Raw genomic sequence first — 18,640 nt, forward strand, 5'->3', positions numbered from 1 at the left:
TCCTCCAAAGATAATCTAAGAGAATCTATAGATAAGTTATTAGAACTAAGAGAATAGCTGGATAAAGTTGCTTGATAAAAAAAATCAGTAACTTTACACTAGTAATAAGCAACTAGAAAATATTGAAAAGTATTCCAATTCACGAAAGCACAAAACAGCAAGTTATCTGTGAATCAACCAAACAAAAGATCTCTCTGCAAAGAAATCACAAAATGTTATGGTAGAACATAAAAGATCTGAATAAATGTGACCATATTTTTTTGATTGAGTAACTAAATATTATTAGCATTACTAATTCTCCCCAAATTAGTTAATAAATTGATATGATTCTAATGAAATCATGACTGGGATTTTTGTGGAAACATAGACACTAATCCTACTATTTATATGGAGACCAAAAGACAAAGAACAAATCAAAATAAAATTTTAAGTAAGAAAAAGGACTTGGGCCTACAAAATATCAATACTTTGTTTTTACTGCATGGTATTTAAGACTGTGTTACAATGCATGGATATAAAAATAGACCAACGGAATATACTAGAGAGATCAGAAACATACTCAAATGTATGAATACTTGATATACCATGCACCTAATGTCACAAATCAGTAAGATAAGAAATTAAGTCATAAAATGTTCTGGAAAATTGGTTACCACATGGAAAGTAGATTTGGATTTATATCTTAAATAACTCACAAAGATCATTCCCAGTTAGTCTGAGTAAAGAGTAGAGAAGGATTTCTTAAACAAGAGACAATAAGACAGCAACTAAAAGGAACAGTAGATGCACTGTGTTATACTTCATTTGAAGTCCTCTGAAAAACAAAAAGACAGCATAAAGTGAAAAGTCATGGCACTATCAATTAGTATTAGTTTCCAATCTATGAGAACTACAATTCAATAATAAAAATAATTCATTAGGAATTGGAAATTCATTAGAATTCCAATTCACAGAAGAGGAAATCTAAGAGCTCAATAATGAAAAAGCACACAAAGTCAGTGATAGCTCAAATAGTAAGAGATTGAAAAGACTAATCATACAGGGCACCAAGAAACTAGAACTTTCATACACAGCTGGTGAAAGTGTAAATTTGTACAATGATTTTTTTATATCATATCATTTTGTCAATATTTAGGTGACTTCAAAATGAATATATTCTCTGCTCCAGCTATTTCTATTCCTAGATAAATGCCCTAGAGAAATCTAGCTCAAGGACAGAGGGAACCATGTATAAGCACATTCTAGCAGCATTGTTTGCCACAGAATAAAACAACCTGATTTCCATCAACTGGAAAATGAGTATTTTACACTTCCATCTACAATGGAAAGCTTAACAGTCATTTCAATGAATAAAGTAAAAATAAATCACAAAACCATAGAGTTGAGTAAACAAAATTGCAAAAAAATGATCTGTATAGTGTGACATTTAATAATCTCTGAACACTTAGAAAGCTAATCTACATAACTGCTGTACATGTATAAAGTTGTAGCAAAAATGCCAACGTGAATGTAATATGATCAGCAATGTTGTTTTGTTATTTTTTGTGTTTTGTGATGAGCAACAATAGAGGGAAATGAAATTAGGGAAATTTTTAGAAGACCATCAGATGTGTCTATAAATTTAATTTGAAAACATTCAAAGAAAATAGGGCATAATGTTACATCTTCATAAAGTTAGGTGATGTGTACACGGTGTTTATCTTATTGCTTGGTAATCTTTCTGAATGTTTGAAATATTTCACAATAAAATAAACAAAAGAAACAACAGAAAAATTACTGCCTTTGTAGTATTGTTATCTTGCTATGTAGTATTGTTATCTTGTTACTACAACACAATCTGTAACCATGGTAATCCTCTAGGGCTGAATGCCTCAGAAAATCCTATATAACCACTTAGTTGTAAGTGCTCAGGGTCCTCGTTGAGATCCGTTGCGACGGGCTGACTTGGACCCCAACTAGTTGGCTTCTGAATAAATTCCTCTTGCTTGTTGCATCAAGAAACGTCTTTGGTGAGTGATTTGGGGCGGCGCCTTCCTCAGGGGAATCCAACATTTGGGGGCTCGTCCGGGATCATGCGTTCACCCCGCTTCACTCCCGAAGTCGCTCTTGGAGGAAGAGGTAAGATTAGTGGCGCCTTGAGTTGTCTGTGTTCTGTCTTCTGTTTTTCAGTGAGACCGGTCAGAATTCTGAAAAGGGGTACCCACTGTCTGGCAGCTGTCCCGATCCCGTAAAGGGGTCGAGACTGCGGTCGGTAGACGTACTAGGAGCACCGCAGGCTGCAACCCTGGGGGACGCCTCGGGGAGGTTGGGAGGCCAGGGACGCCTGGTAGCCTCCTGTCTGTTTTTCTGGCAAGGTGAATCTGATGAGATAGGGTTGATTTTCAGGCGCCAGGAATATCAACCCTCTGATTCCTTTCAGTTTCTGTTTGAAAATCTGAGAAAAAACAAAAAGCGGCCGCTGTGTGTCTAATCTGTGTGTGTCTCTGTTTTTTGTGTCTTTCATGTGCCTAATAATTGTTATACTGACAATGGGACAGACTCAGACAACCCCCTAAGTGTGTAAATGAATATATCTTTCTACCTCCGGATGGTATTAATGAAATTGATTTAAAGACAAGCGCTTGTGAAAATTGAGTGTTCTAAAACTTCCAGAAAACCTGATAAAAAAGTGTTAAGCATTAATGCTAATTTGAGTTTGCCTGAGGCGGGCATGTCCTTGTAGTTGTCGGCTGCCTGAGTTTACCTAGAGTCATTTGAGTCATGTTATCTGCTAAATCTTTTAAGAATAGAATGCTTAGAAGCTTGGCTTTGTCTAGTGTTCAGTGGGGGGTCTTGTGAGTAGGCTAGCATAGTTGTTGCAGGTAGGTGAACTGGATAAGTGTGGCAAGTGAACACCTTTTTAATTGTGTGTTGCAGTGTGTATGCCTACCTGCAGCCTGAGAATCTTTGTAGTAACTTAAAGCCTTAGAGTTTTGTTAAGTTGAGAAGATGTGCTCTGTGTTTGCTGGGAGATTGTGCTGTGAAGCTCATGGTTGCAGAAATTGTAGGATGTGTTCGTAAGTTTGTCAGTCTAGGAAATGTTAGTTTGACAGTTTGCAGTGTCCTGCTTCTCACTGTTCACTGGAGCTTGAAGTTTCTAATAGTTTTGAGTTCTGGTTAGAACTGCTTAAAGTGATAGAGAGGGCATTTCTCTATGTTGAAAGATCACAGCAGTTTCTCATGCTTAAAGTCTCAGTGAGTTGCCATGAAATCGTAATGTTAAAGAGACTAAAAGCTAAAGTTTGTTAACAACTGTATAACCTTTATTTGCCTTTGAAATATTTTGTTATTAAAAATGATTGCATGGCCTGAAAAATTGAATTCCTAAGCAGAATAGTAACAAAGCTTTTTTCAGCTGATTAAATGCACTTAGTTAACAAACCAAAATTTATTAAACTGTAGAATCTGGACAAGATTATGTTTCTCCCAGAAAAACAGGTTTCACTGTAAAGGTTTAGATAGACGAACGTGTGACCACTTTTGAGAAAAGTTGTAATAGATTTTTTGAGAACCACCAGGTCTTCTTGTTTAATTTATATGCTGTATGTTTTAAAAAAAAAACATGGGGGACTCTCCATATTTTTTAATGCAAATAATCTTAGAGCTTTTAATAGAATTTGCATAGCAGCTTATATCTACTATTAAAGAGTAAAACATTCTTGAAGCTTTCAGGGAAGACCTGTAAACTTAAGCACTTTCTCTGCTTTTTTGTATCTGGTCTTAGACACTTATGCTGAGTTATGTTCTTATTATTTTCACTGTTTGTAAGCTATTGATTGTAAGCCAAAGGTCATCATTTCTCAGTCCCTAAATGAAGAAGTAAAATGCCTGATCTCTTTCATCTCAAATCATATTTCTGGTCATATCTGAATATCTGTGTGAAAGAAAGAGACATTTAAATTTGAGATTCTGCTTAAACTTTTAAGTTGAATTTGACTATAGCCATATCCATTCTTTGTATGTATCTCTAACAGGTCTTTTGTATGCCTGGTGATATTATACTCTGCCTTGAGTTTAGACAGTTCTTTCAGCTAAATATGAATTCTTATTGTAGCTTTTTTCCCCTCCTGAAGATGAAAGCAGAAGAATCTACCATCTGCTACCATTCTCTCAAGAATGCTTAGTAACCTAGAATTAGTTTGACTTTCTGTATGTTGTCTTTAAAAATTGACAGCAGCAGTCTCCCCTGCTGCCCCACTTTTTAAGATATCTCGTTTACTGTGCTGAGTATATAGACAATAAATGTGTAATGATAGTTCTAAAAAAATTAAATGCAAAAAGGTGCTTTTACCTCTAGTTAACTCTGATATTTTCCAGAGGGCCCCTGGAACATGTCAGAATTTTTCTCACTAGAGAAAGTATTTGACTAATTTGGCTTATTTATCTGATATATATATATATTTATTTACCAGGAAAGCACTGTCAAAGAGAATGATGCTAAACTTTGTTACTGAATGTTTTGTATTACAGAAATATCAGAATTTCCTTATGTCAACTGTTTTACAGTAAGCTCTCATCAGATCTTTAACCATTGTCATTTGTAAGTCTTTTGTCATTTATAGTATTATCCCTAAACTGGTAAAGAACTAGATTTCAGCAGAACAGGTATTAGTTACATAAGATTACATAAACTAAAGAAAATGATTTTGTGTCTTTTTGTTTCAAATGTTGCTGGTAAAGTGTTTTAACCTTGTTCTCTTAAACTGACAACAGTTTAGTAAATGACTATCTTTATGAGCAGAATTGAAACATCCTTCTCTCTACTTGATCCCTCCAGAGTTTAAAAACTTTCAGTGACTGTTTTTGTATTCCATGGCAGTATGTTTATTTGCACGAGTTCAATAAGAATCTGCTTTCCTTGTGAGAAGACTACTTAAGAACACTGGTTATACTACCAGGGCTTTGACTGGAATGTCGTACCTGAGAGACATGTGCATAGACTCAGATGTGAACAACTTTAAGGAACTAAGATTGACTTTATAAAGCCAACAAAGCCCCTTGGAAGAACTGGCCTGGTACCTTGCTTACAGAGTTCCCAGCAGCCTTACCAGGTGAGTAAAGAAGGTCACTTCCTGGCAGGTGCAGAGACCTCGAGAAGAGAAGAATTCATCCAAATCTACAGGTACTACAGGCAAAGCCTGATGGCAAGTCTGGCTTGGCTGTCTGGCCTCAAAAGGCCTTTAAAAGTTCAATCTGAAATTCCTTACAAAAAGTTCCAGCAAAGCATATTTAAAAGAGCCTGTGTAATCAATTGCTCTTCTTGCTGCACCTGTGCAAATAATCAAGCCAGCTGTTAATTATTTTCTTAACCTAGTTACTTCTAGTAAAAATGAGAGTGATTTTAGAGAGAAGTATCGTTTCAATAATGTAGCCTCCTTCCAGAATAAAAAATCTAACTCCAGATGTTGCTACATAACCTAATAACACAATTTGTTTTATCTTGCCTAGAAGCCACAAAACTGCAAATAGTAATAGAAATGAAACCCAGAATAGAAGCGCCAGCCTTCTGAGGTCCTCTCAACTGACCAGTGATGGAGACCTAGCTGCACCCTTTACTGCGCCCCCTCTCAGCACGAAGCAGCCAGAGCGGTCATCGCCCCTTTTCCCTAGCAGCAGCTAGAGTCTCTATCTGTAGAAGAAAGAATGAGACCATACCCATAGCCTTCCCTGGTAAGGTATAAGAGAGAGCCAGTCTCACTCACTCTAGCTGTATTACTAAGAGTAGGAGTCATGATTAGAATGTTCAGAAAAAGAAGTAGTATGTATTATTTTAAATCTTTGTGATGTATAAAGTTAAGAATACAGCAAGTATTGGTTATATGATAATATTTATTAGGTTAATAACAAATGTTATTAAATAGTGAGAATGAACAAAAGAAACTTTGTTCAGCAGGCCAGGATTTAAAAAAAAAAAAGCCACCTTCTGGATCTTACAGATCCCAACCCAGTCACAGTCATTTACATAATGCCACACACACACAACAGAGCTAGAGAAACACAAAGCTATTTCCATTAAGATGAGCAAATACTGAAAGGCAGGCTGTCAAATCCTACAGTCCAAGTTACCCAATATGCTTGGACATGTGATGTGTTTGGAGAATTTTCCATTCTATGTGTAGTGTGCACATGGACAATACTTCAAGGCATTGCAGTGCGTTCTGGTAACAAGACAACTGTGACGGAAGTCCCAGATGGCTCCAAGTCCTGGCTTTCTTTGGCAGGTTTATCAATGGTGGTCAGGCAGGCACAACCCCTGATGGACTGCTTGTGCTCTAGGAGAGAGAGGAATCCTGGGGAAAAGAGAAGCCAGGGAGGGTGATGAGGGAACAAGGGACAGTCACAGAAACAGTGCCCTCCAAGTTGATAGGAAGACCCTGATCCAAAGCCTAGTGGGTCTCTTTGAATTGCCACAGCCATTAGGGATGCTACTCAACTCAACAAAATTGAGGATTCTTTTCGAAAGAGGACATTCTTCTGAGTTAGGAACTATAATTTCAAATGCAATTTTGAAGACTTCTTAGAAAAGGAGGGTCTCCAGTGTTGGTGACTGGCAATTTAGTATCAGATATTGTTTCTCCCTGACTTCAAACTGCTGGGTAATACACTGTATGCCCAGTGTCACTGTCCCTCTCCATGTAAGAGAGCATTCGGTATCAGCCACTCTCCTTGGTCATGTCTTTGAGGGGCATCTCTGCCCTGATGTGGGGAGCATGGGAAAGATAGAAAGGGCAAAAATGAGGAGCTGCCCCTGGAAACAAGCATAATGAACATTTCACACAGCCCTAATCTCCAATTCTATCCTTGTACGAACTGTTCTGAAAGAGTAAGTCCACTTGAACATTAATCCTTTAAAATGCAATAGTTGGCACCTTTCCCTACTCCTGTTTCCCATCCATCCTTTCACTGTCTCCTCTGTTGGAGGTAGATTTGTTCTTATCACCCATCAAAGGTCCTAAGGACACTCACCAGAGACAATAAAGAAGAAAACACTTAAGTAGGCAGTAAAAATGATCCAGGTGATCTTGTAACTAGAGTAGTACATGGATTCACCTTGCCTTAGCTTTTGCTGGTACAGTAGAAGTGCACAGAGCAGAAGGATACCTGAGATCCAGACAAAAAGGAGACATGAGCCCCTTCTGAGGACCTTTTGCTCTTCTGCTCAAGTCTGAACCCAAGATATGCCTGACGTCCAAGCCTCCGCCCCGTACAACCGTACTTTGTCCAAAGACTGATTCTACTCAGGGTCACATCCAGTTCAGAAGCTGAGCAAAAGAACTGGAAAGGCCAAGATAGTTAGAGGCTGCAACCTGGACCCACCAACAAGCATGCATCCAAGCCTGAGTTAGGGGAGCTAGGAAGTTACCTGTGAAGAAACTGAGGAAGACCATGATGTAGAGGACGTGTTTAGTTTGACGAATCCGATAGAAGAGTTCTAAACCCAGGAAATAGATGTAGATGAAGGAAAGGCTGAGCACCAAAACCATCATGATCCTGACCACTTCCAGGTTTTCTGTGGGAAAGCAGAAGGTATGTTAGAGAAGGACGATTATTTCTTCTAGTCTCACTTCCACCTCTGAGCCTCAAATCTCTAGGCAAAAATAGGAGTGAAATGAAAGATTTAATTAAATAATAATGAAGAAAGGGAGGGTGGAATAAAGAGACAGCTGAATGGGAGAACCAGAAAGAACTCTTCTCCATCTTGGTGTCTCTGTAAGCTTCTATTTTTTCCTCTGAACCGATTTCTTGTTAAATGCTCCAATTCGTCCTGTCCTCCTCCAGGGGCAATGCAAGCTTTTTCAGGTCAGTTACCTTGATGTTACTGCCAAGATTTCTGAAACATCCAACAGTTAAGTCTGTGAGCTTCTAAGATTTTCTCCCAAATACACAAAAGGGTGAGATTTTCAGCCACCTTGACTGGAACTAGGCACACCACACCAGAAAATAATGGGTAAGCTGGTGAGATGAATGGAAGTCAAGGGAAGAAGAACCCTCCCTCTCCATCCATGGGTTTCCATAGTGTAGTTCTGACCTTCTGGCCAAACTGAACTGCAGCATATCCATGGACTGTGGCTTATCGGATTTGTTTGTGTTTCCAACTTGAGTACAACCCATTCTTCCATGATGATTCCTGCTGCCAAGAAGACTGAGGCAAAGGAGGAGATCATGTTGGTGGCCTGGATATTTCTGACCAATATTCGCACCATTGTGACTGGGGGATTTCAAGCTGAGACCATCACCAATATCTTAGAAGTTTCTTCTCTGTGTTGGCTGGTCATGGGAAGAAGGCAAAATCTTGTAGTGATTGCTGAGGCATTGGCAATGGATGAGCTGGAGTAGCCTGTGGAACAGAGGAGTTAAGTCCCACTCTTCACCAGTCCTATCTGCTGTCAGGGCAGCCAACTGCCATGGAATCCTCTACTGGTTTTTACCGTTGACCCCTGGGGGCTAGCACAGTGGAAGGATCGAGGGGCCCAGAGGTCCTGAGAGAGTTATCAGAGATGTGGTATCACATAGACAGGGAACTATCAGATATAGGAATAGATCAAGAGGCCTTGAAAGAAGGTAGCCAGGCATGACTAAAGAGGTGCAATTTTAGAGCTACAATGGTATGTTCCAAGATTCGTTGGCATTAGGTAGGAACTGGTGAAGAATAGAATTCAAGACCACGGACATGAGTAGTCAGCCAGCTGGCATCAGAAAAGGAAATGACTGTTCAAAACATAGGATGTTTTAGAGAGACTTGGGTCCTCGTTTGGAGAGCCTAAAGAAGTTTAGTTAGGCAAGCACCTAAGAAATAGACCAGTGCCTTGAAACCACAAAAACTGACCTGATACAACAGACCACTACAGTTCAAAATCATCTATAAGGCAGGTTTTCTTGTCAGAATTGCCTTTGTAATTTGGCAGAGAAAACGTTCTTGGATTCCTTGAATAGGCAGCTGTGGTGTGCCCTAAGATCAGAGTCAGACTTGTACTGAAATCCGAAAGAAGCACCTGCTACTGAACTAAGATGAAAGTGATCTACACAGGCTTCTCTCTGCCTATTTCCTTGACCTCATTGTAGACCACTTTCCATGAGTCAAACTGTATTGCTTTCATTGCCTCAAACATACTATGCTATGTCTCTTCCAAACCTCTCTACACATCTTGTTAAATTTATCTTTTCAGTCTTTTGAAACAGTGCTCAAAATATTTAAACCTCATGATTAAGAAAATGGACTTCAGAATCCTGGCCTCAAATCCTGGCTCTACCACTGAGCACCTCTGTGGTTATAGAGGTAATAACGCTTCTTACTACATAAGGATTTTGTACAGATTAGATGAGTTTAGGGATGAACAACACTGAAGAGTTCCTGGCACATAACACATGATATGTAAGCAATTACCACAGTATTAATTTGGGTTCCCTGGACAAGGAGGCAGAGATTTGTATGCAGGGAGTTTACTGAGGAGTACATACACCTGGGAACCACATCTGTAAGTGTCTTTGAGCAGGGAAATAGCTTTGAGCAGATGTTGAATTGAGAATTAGTTGCAATGGGAGAAACGTTAGCCACTCCCACCAGAAGCTCTGGGGTGGCCCTTCGGGGTCATCATGAATGCAGCAAGAGAGCTCGGCCTGTCGAACACAGGCTGCCTCTGGAGTGGCAACTCCCTTCTGTCTCGAGGGCAATTGCTTTGCCTCTCGGGACCTGCAAGCCCCAGCAGTCAACACTGTGAAGCTAGAGAATGTGCGCCTCCCCCTCACCACTCCTGCACCAGGGCCAGCTTGCTGTTAGGGCTGCCAACTGCCTTGGAATCTTCCATCAGTTTGACCCTTGATCCCTTTATGTATTTATTCATTTCAAAATATTATTTTTAATATATTTCACTACTTTCAGTTTTTACCTCATGATTTCTCTTTTCCTATTAATTTTTGTTTGTTCCTACCCACTGAATTTCTTAAGATAGGTTAAAATTCTTCTTGAATATGCCAGGATGGAAGTCTATATATTTTTCTCCCTGTACTGAGTTTGTTTTCTCATATGTGTTTTCCACAAAGTTTTTAATTTTTGAAAGTGAACTTTTTAAGAGCACGTTTAGGTTCACAGTAAAACTGAGCAAAAAGTACAGAGATTTCCCATATGCTCTCTGTCCCCAGCCATGCAGAGCCTTCTCAACTGTCAACATCCCCCCGCGGTGTTACATTTGTTAAAACTGATGAACCCACGTTGACATATCATTATGCGCCCAAACTCCATAGTTTACATTAGGTTTACTCCTGGCTATGTCTCATACATTGTCATGTGACTTTTTTCTCCATGTTGTTTCTTATTAGACAGTTTTTGATGTTAGCTTTGATTTCATCATTGATTCAGGAATTATACAGGATGGCGTCTCTAAATTTCCAATTAAGAGACTATGGATTTAATTACTAATTAAATTTATTGATTAAATTACATGATTACCAAATAAGAGCTATGGATGTTAAGTCACCATTTTTCTAACTTTTTTTCCTCTGTTAAAAAATGAATTAGGAATACAGCCTGAAAATTTTTAATTTTGTAATTTTGGAAGGTTTTCTTTGTGGTCAACCACATGATTAATTTAGAATATTCTATGGACAAACAAAAAAATTAATTGCTTATATGAAGAATGGCCTTTATATATGATGTAGTTATATGAACCAATTTGTTTATTAATTTGCTCAATTATTCTGTTAATATGTTTTGATTTGCCAGAACATGTCTGATTTTGAAAGAAATGTATTGATATCTCTCTCTCTATGGCTCTAGTTTGAATAGATGTTCTCTGCCACTGAATTGTACTGGCTAAGTTTGTATATACAGTCTATTGATTTGGGTAAGTCAATTTTGTATCTCAATCTTCGTCTGAATCCTTTTATTGTAATTCTCTTAACATAAATGATTTTGGCTTTCTCCTAGTTTTTCATGTTTCATATGTTCTTAATATAGATACAGTTTTGCCTCTTATAATTCTCATGCCTCTAATTGTTCCTGCTTGGTTCTTTGATTTGGCAGAGAACTCTATTGCAAAGCTAAATAGCGACAATAGCAGATTTCAGTGCCCTTTTCCTAACAGTTGGAACAATGTTTCTCCATTAAATAAGACATACTTTATCTTGTCAGGGAAGTAGCCATTGATTCCTATCTCATTGATTTTCTTAAAAATCAGATTAGATGTTGAATTTCGACAAATCACTTTTTGGCATCTATGGGTTGGAACATGTAATTCCTTTCCTCCTTAGATCTAGCAATACGATGCACAATTTGGGGCAAGGCCGCCTGGTGGAGGCTGTAGTAAGAGGCTATGTGTGCATGCAGTGGTTCTTCCCAAACCTAAATACCTCAGCTAAAAAGCCTCAGAAGGCCATAGCTTAAAAAGGGTTAAAACTGAAAATAAAATCAAAAAAACAAAAAACATCTCTCTAGCTATCCTGGCTTTAGCTCACCTGACTTTACGATGTTCTCATGTCTCCACCGTGTGCCAGCACCTGAATCTTGTTATTTGGGTGTAAGAAAATGAAAGGAGAAAAGAAAGACTTGCTCCCAAATCATGTTCTGTCTTAACTGTAAGCACGTACGTCTCTGTGTGTTTTCTTGATCCCTAAGTTTCATTCCATTAGAGAAACTTTCCCAGAGGAAACAAGAGAGAGTAACAGCGTAGTCACTAAAATCTTCACTTTTATCCCCAAAGCAGTTGAGTTGGTTTTCACATCATTTACTTTATTGGATCCCAATATCCCAAATCCTGGGTCCTTTTTTATCTAAGAATTAAAGAGAATTAAAAGGCATTTTAGAAAAAATTAAAGGGTTTAATTTACATGTACCAGATAGCATTTTTTCAGATAATGACACCATGCCAGTAGTGAAAAATAAGTAATGTTAATTCTGTGCATAGGAATGTGGGTCAATGACCTGCAGGAACCTTCAGAGTAGGTTTTATATATTAGGAATGATTTTTCTAAGTCAAATAACAGTTATTAGGGCCTCAGGTCATCTTTAATTCAACAGTGATGAAGTTACAACACAGAGTAAATCATTTAGATTGACCCCCTTCACCCCGGGAGGAACTCCTGGCATAACTGTGAAGACACTGCTGCAGCTAAGTCAGCTTTGTTCCATCCACATCACAAAGAGGAACACCAAGTAGTCTGAACATCTCTCTTTGTTTTGGGATTGCATTTATTCATTTGTTTTTTGCAATCAGATATTCTCCCCCCCACAACAATACCTGTTTAACAAATTACAATTACTTTTTAGTTCCAAACAGATTACACACTGAAGTAGTCACACACAACACACACACACACACACACACACACACACACAAACACACACATGATCATAACAGGATGATCTGAGATTTATTCACTCATGGGATTTATTCACTCAATGAAAATGTATTATTCATAGGCTGGTAATGGGTATCTTTACTAAACTTGAAGTTTTGTGTTTAACATACTTGATTCCAGTAAACTTTTATGCAAAAACTTGCTAGGACAAGTATAAACAGAATAGAGGATTATCTATAATATTCAATTTTAAGGATAAGCAAGAGTACTGTGCCATAAGTACTCACTCTTTTAATACCATAAATCTCATCATTCATGACTGATTTTTTTTGGTTAAGAGTTGACCTCTGAGCAAATTTCAAATACATGATCTAGGATTATGAACTAGAATTACCATGCGGTACATTGGATACCCAGAACTTTCTCATTTTATAAAAGAAAATTTTTTTAAAAGGGGGGGGTAACTAAGAGTTGATGAATGTATTAATTGGCTTGATTGTGGTAATCATTTCATAATGTGTAGGTATATTAAATCACCATCTTGTATACCTTAAATATGTATAATATTTATTTGTTAGCTATACCTCAATAAAGCTGGGGGGGAAAAGTTGATTTTGTTTTGTGATTTTTCTAGTAAATGAAAATCCTCCCTTGTAAGTCAGTCTATTTTTACCTGTTCTTAGGTTATGATTTTCTAGACAGGAGAGAACAAGTATTCAGGTTGAACTAGATGCCTAATGGGGATGGTGAAAAGAAATTCAACTGTATGCCAGGCATTGTGATAGGCTCTAGAGACACAATGATGAACAAGAAATTGTCCTCTTCCAACAGGCTCCCAAATAGCCTTGAAGAGCAGCACAACGTGTATGTTTGATGGAAGAAGGGCTACCCAGGGAAGATAGCCAGGGGCAGGTGACACCAAAACCACTTTAACCCATGAAAATTAATTGTTTTAGGGTATGTCTGTAACATAGCAGGCACTTAATAAGTATGAAATAATCTAAAATATTGTCAGAGTTTCCACCAACACCAGACCTGAATCCAGTTGTTTGCCCCTGAAAATTTGGAGATCTCAAGTATTGGTTAAGGGTGCCACTAGTGGCTCATCCAAAGATCACCAGGCACCTTCCGCCCAGAGTCAGGGACAGTCATCACTTGGGACAGTGGGACTCCAATGTCCCTGACTGACTTGCACCACAATTGGGAACTAGACACAATGACTCTGCTGTCCTCACCCAAGAAATGCTCAGCCATTCCTAAAGTTCTTCACACATTCCTTCTGCTTCTCAGCCTTGGTGCTTATGACCTTTCTACATCTTGAGAACCCCTTCGAACCCTCTCAGCTTAAGCGAATTCTCCTCTTTCAAAGACACAGTTTAAAATGTACTTTTCCATAAAGATTGTCTTATTAGTATAGACAGTAGTGGTCTGTTCCATCTCTCACCCCAAACACTACACAGGGCAGTGGACATGGTGCCTGCTTCATTCATTCACCACTTTACCATGGCAAGTGATGTGTTGGACAGTACTTTGCCTCGCTAGATTGCAAAGTTCTGAAGGAACTAATGTTGAATCATCTTTCAGAATTTAATGTGCCTAATCCATGGCCTAAATATAATTAATGAATAAATTTTAAATATTAGATCACTTATCATTCAAAATTATGCAACTGGAATTCTACCTCTGTAGTTTAAAAAGACTTTCTATGAGAAAATGATATCCCTTTTCTCATCCATTCCATATCTTTACCATTGTTTTCTAAATATATTTCTAAGGTTGGGCTGTACTAATTACATCACTGGAAGCAGGACCACATTAAATGGCTGGTTTACCTGAAAAGAGTATGATGGGCCCTCTCAGGGGCAGTTCTTACAAACACACAGGCTGCTAAACCTCAGGAGATAAGAAACCTTTGGGAACTACTGGTATTTATAGTTCCAGACACAAAATACTTGAACTGAGAATAGAAGTCACAGATTCATTTAAAGGTGCTTGTTAGCTGAGGTTGTTTAAATGCTTACAGATGAAAAGGTACAATTAACCCATCTTTATTCCTAATGTGAAAAGGATAGAAGAGACCCTCGACTGGAGCCTCCAGAGGAGGGAGGTGAGTTTCACAGTTTCAATGTTCACATTACATAGACACTAAAGAATGTTCTACAGTCAGCTCCTGATTATCTACCCAAGGTGGAGGTTCTGATATTTGCTGGCCACTTGGCCACAGGAATGGAGGGAAGGGGCTGTGGGCAGCCATCTGTGATTCAGCTGTGCATTGGCCACTCACCTTATCCACATGCTTAGTGTCTAATCTGCAAATTAACTTGTGAAACCAAGGAACTATAATACTACAAATGTATTTATATAGACTTCACAATGCACAACATGTGCTTACACTTACTGTCTTATTTAATTTATATGACAGCCCCTTGAAGTATCTACTATTTTTTTATAGATGAAAGCATGAACCTCCAAGAAAATTTATGAGGAGTTAAATACCAAGCTGTTATTGAAACTAAATATTGTGACTCATTGTTCAGTGGTCTTTCTGCCATCTCTTTACTAATTTTCTTCTTTAAAAGGGGTCAACTGAGATTTGACAATTATGTCAGATTTAGAGAAAACAATTATATTCTAGCCCTGTGCTGTCCAACACTGTAGCCACTAGCCACCTGTGGGCATTGGGAAAATACTGAAATGTTAAATACAGCTTTATCCTTCATTCAAGAAGGATATTCTTGAGAAGATGTTTCCAAAGATGGGTTTTATTATAATGCTTTCTGGCAAGGAGAAGCCGAAAGAGAGGTTCAAAGGATGAAAGAAGAAAAGAAAAGATAATTCCATCTCTCAGAGAGAGAATAACCTGAAATACAGCCTGTCAAACTTTAATGTGTACATTCATCATATGGGGAACTTGCTAAAATGTAGGTCCTGGTTTAATTGATATGGGTTAGGTTTTGAGACTGTGCATTTCTGGCAAATTTCCACATAATGCTGGGTCTGTGGACTGCACATTGTGTAACAAGGACATAAAACACAGAAATGTTTGGGAAGCAGGAAATACAGGAAAGAGAAACCTAAGTAACAGGGCAGAGAGGTGCAGAGCATGGAACAGAACAAGGATCGTGAGCAGGATGGAAGTAGTCTTACTTTCATAGAGAGCCCAGTAGGAACTGGGGGAACTGGGGGAGAAATAGATGCATAATGAGGCTAGTTGGAGTGTCTGGGATACTCAGGACAGTTTGCAGGCACGCATGAAAAGAGATTAAAAGAAAAAGCTGAGTATGTAGGTCTTCTTGACCATCCTTTGATATTTCTTTTGTGTTGACTCTGTGACTTGTCTACACCTGTGCTTGCTAACTGGTAAGGGATGAAGGGAAAGGAAGACTCCAACAACAGGTTACAGGGAACTGGACAATCTCTCCTTTGCACATGATCCCCCTGCCTTCATCTCTCAGGATGTGAGAAGAGCAGATACAAAAGTCATGTGTTCTGTAGAATTTGGAAACCTGCTCAGAGAACAGCTGTTCAGTGTGATGAAGCTTCTTTGTTTTAAACTAACTTGGGGGGAAAAATCCACGAGACAGCAGCTGTATACTTGAAAATGCAAGTGGCCAAAGGAAGTGTGCCTTGTCCTGATACGGCAGTAACAGATCGGAAGTAAGAAGACATGAACAGCTTCTTGAAGAGTCAGAGAGAAAGACAGGTCCTGGGCTGAGCAGGCTGAGAACAGGCTAAATCGGACGTCTGAGCAGGGCTTTGCATAAACTTTGGGTAAACATGAGAGTCTATAGAGAGCTCTGCAAGTAGCCCAACACTAAAAGGAAAATGATCAGATTTTTCAGAGATAAGGCCTTGACTGACCCCAGGGCATACAACTCCAAGTCATATGCCATCTTTGGACCCTCCTGAGAGAAGTGTGGGTGGCAGAGGCACTACATGGAAGTGCCTGAAAGACAAATCAGGGTTGTTGGCATTACCCAGAACAGCAGCGCCAACGGTCTATTAAGTCATGCACGGCGGTCTTGGTGAGAGAGGTGAGCGTAGCCCAGAGGATGGCTTGAGATTTGGAAGGCATAAACTGGGAGGTCCTCAACCTACCAACCTCCTGCTGCACTGAAGTGTTTAAGAGAATAAGCTTCCCACCTGGAAATCAAATTATGACTGGATTAAAAATAGAACAAACACACAAATCAAACTACAGCTTCCTAAAATGTTCTGAGCACACTAGTGCTACCATTCATTTTGTTAAAAAGCAGGTGAGGGGGTCTATCATCAAATAAGTACGGAAAATATTACGTTACATAGCCCTCTAGGAGAGTATGAAATATCCTGCAGTTAAGAAACCTGTTGAATTTTTTGTAATTCTGCGTGTCTGAAATCATATGCCAGGCTACTTATTTTATATAACACCTATTAACAGCTCCCTAGAATTAATATTCTGCTGAGCACCCTCAGAAACTTGACGTGGAAATCAAAGTTGACCTTTACCATGGACACCTTCTCTGTAGAAAATCCTGGGGGGAGAGTCACCCCTAGGCAGGTGTGTCAGGACAAGTGTATTTTCTCAATCCACAGCCTTTTCTTCATGAACCTCTTTAGCTGATATGCTTTAGAAAAACTCTCCATGCCTTTTGTTTTATCAAGTCCGGAATTAAAGATTTTGATACTTGGCAAAAGAATCTGAGATACTGAAGAGGATGTGAAAGTTTACTGATAGTTAAAACCTTACATATTCTTATATATAAACTCTGTGGACAAAACCAGGCTCACTGTTTTATCTGAGTGCTGACATTCTGTTGGGCCACAGTCCTTGCCCATCAGTGGAGGTACATGCTTAGTGTCAAAGGGATGAAATAACGTTTGCTCAGTGTTTTCATAGGTAGAAATACATGGGCTGCAGGGAACTGGAGACAAGCTAAGATCCTGCCTGTCTAATTTGACTCTCTTCTCTCATCTCTGCAGATTTTTCAGAGGAAAATGGATGTAGGAAATCATTCCACAATGACGGAATGCATTCTTCTGGGGTTAACTGACCAGCCAGAGCTTCAGTGGCCCCTGTTCTGTCTCTTCTTGGGAATTTATATAGTTACTGTGGTGGGAAACCTGGGCATGATCTCAATAATTGGGTTGAGTTCTCAACTTCACACCCCTATGTACTACTTCCTCAGTAGCTTGTCCTTTATAGATTTCTGCTATTCTTCTGTCATCACGCCCAAAATGCTAGCAGGATTTTTATGCAGTGATAAAGCTATCTCCTATTCTGGATGTATGACTCAGCTTTTTTTTTTCTGTGTTTTCATCATTTCTGAATGCTACATGTTGGCGGCAATGGCCTATGATCGCTATGTGGCCATCTGCAACCCGCTGCTCTACAAGGTCATTGTGTCCCCCAGGGTCTGTTCTCTGCTGGTGGCTGCTGTCTTCTCAGTAGGATTGACTGATGCTGTAATTCATGGAGGTTGTATGTTAAGGTTGAGTTTTTGTGGCTCAAATATCATTAAACATTATTTCTGTGACATTCTCCCTCTTATTAAACTCTCCTGCTCCAACACTTATATTGATGCGCTTTTGATTTTTGTCATTGGTGGGTTTAACATGGTAGTCACCAGCCTGACAATCATCATTTCTTATGCTTTGATCCTTTCCAGCATCCTCCACATCCACTCTAAGGAGGGCAGGTCCAAAGCCTTCAGCACCTGCAGCTCCCACTTGACAGCCGTTCTTGTATTTTATGGGTCTCTCATGTCCATGTATCTCAAACCTGCTTCCTCAGTCACCCAGGAGAAAGTGTCCTCAGTATTTTACACCACTGTGATTCCCATGTTGAATCCCCTGATATATGGTTTGAGGAACAAGGAAGTGAAAAACGCACTGTTGAAACTCTTAAGGAGAAAAATATCTTCATAAGGAATAGGTTTTTTATTATGATGTATGTTTATGTATTCATAAGCATAGTATGTATGTATGTATACCCTGACTCTTTTAAAGTAATTTGAAGTGAGATGAAATAATATATATATACATATATAACATATATTTCTGAATGTGTGTAAGTCCAGATTACTGAATATATTCACACATAAGATTAATAAAATATAAGACAACAATGAAAGTGAGAAGTAGCCAATATTTTAAATTTAAAGTGTAATACCATTCCTGGGATTGAGCTTCAATATATGCCTTTAGTTTCCAGAATCTAGGCCAGGAAGGAAAACAAAATCATGATGTACTGCATAGTCATATCAGGGGAAAAAAAACACCAAATTCTTCTGGTGAAACAAAGTCTTTCCTCTTGTTTATCTCACTC

The 18,640-nt window shown here is 38.8% G+C and overlaps 2 protein-coding genes across 4 annotated transcripts; one reads left to right on the forward strand and one right to left on the reverse strand.

Annotated features, from left to right (window-relative positions):
- Positions 1–5,857: 5,857 nt before the first annotated feature.
- On the reverse strand, positions 5,858–8,433 carry TMEM225 (transmembrane protein 225). Its single transcript, XM_017646146.3, has 4 exons — positions 8,069–8,433; positions 7,403–7,549; positions 7,006–7,140; positions 5,858–6,329 (listed from the first exon to the last, which is right to left on the reverse strand). Exons 1-4 carry the CDS (start codon positions 8,241–8,243, stop codon positions 6,178–6,180), a joined length of 609 nt encoding a protein of 202 aa, XP_017501635.2. The 5' UTR covers positions 8,244–8,433; the 3' UTR covers positions 5,858–6,177.
- Positions 8,434–8,480: 47 nt separating this feature from the next.
- OR8D4 (olfactory receptor family 8 subfamily D member 4) lies at positions 8,481–18,257 on the forward strand. 3 transcript variants are annotated; one of them, XM_073239587.1, is made up of 5 exons: positions 8,481–8,906; positions 9,207–9,316; positions 10,814–10,880; positions 14,406–14,440; positions 17,296–18,257. In XM_073239587.1, exons 3-5 carry the CDS (start codon positions 10,823–10,825, stop codon positions 18,238–18,240), a joined length of 1,038 nt encoding a protein of 345 aa, XP_073095688.1. In that variant the 5' UTR covers positions 8,481–8,906; positions 9,207–9,316; positions 10,814–10,822; the 3' UTR covers positions 18,241–18,257. The 3 variants fall into 3 exon arrangements, with proteins under 3 accessions (XP_073095688.1, XP_036856847.2, XP_073095687.1); XM_037000952.2 differs by having other exon boundaries at positions 8,483–8,645; positions 14,401–14,440; XM_073239586.1 differs by having other exon boundaries at positions 8,483–8,645.
- The last annotated feature ends 383 nt before the right edge of the window (positions 18,258–18,640 follow it).

The sequence above is a fragment of the Manis javanica genome, chromosome 6 (assembly GCF_040802235.1).
Source record: "Manis javanica isolate MJ-LG chromosome 6, MJ_LKY, whole genome shotgun sequence".
Lineage (NCBI taxonomy): Eukaryota > Metazoa > Chordata > Mammalia > Pholidota > Manidae > Manis > Manis javanica.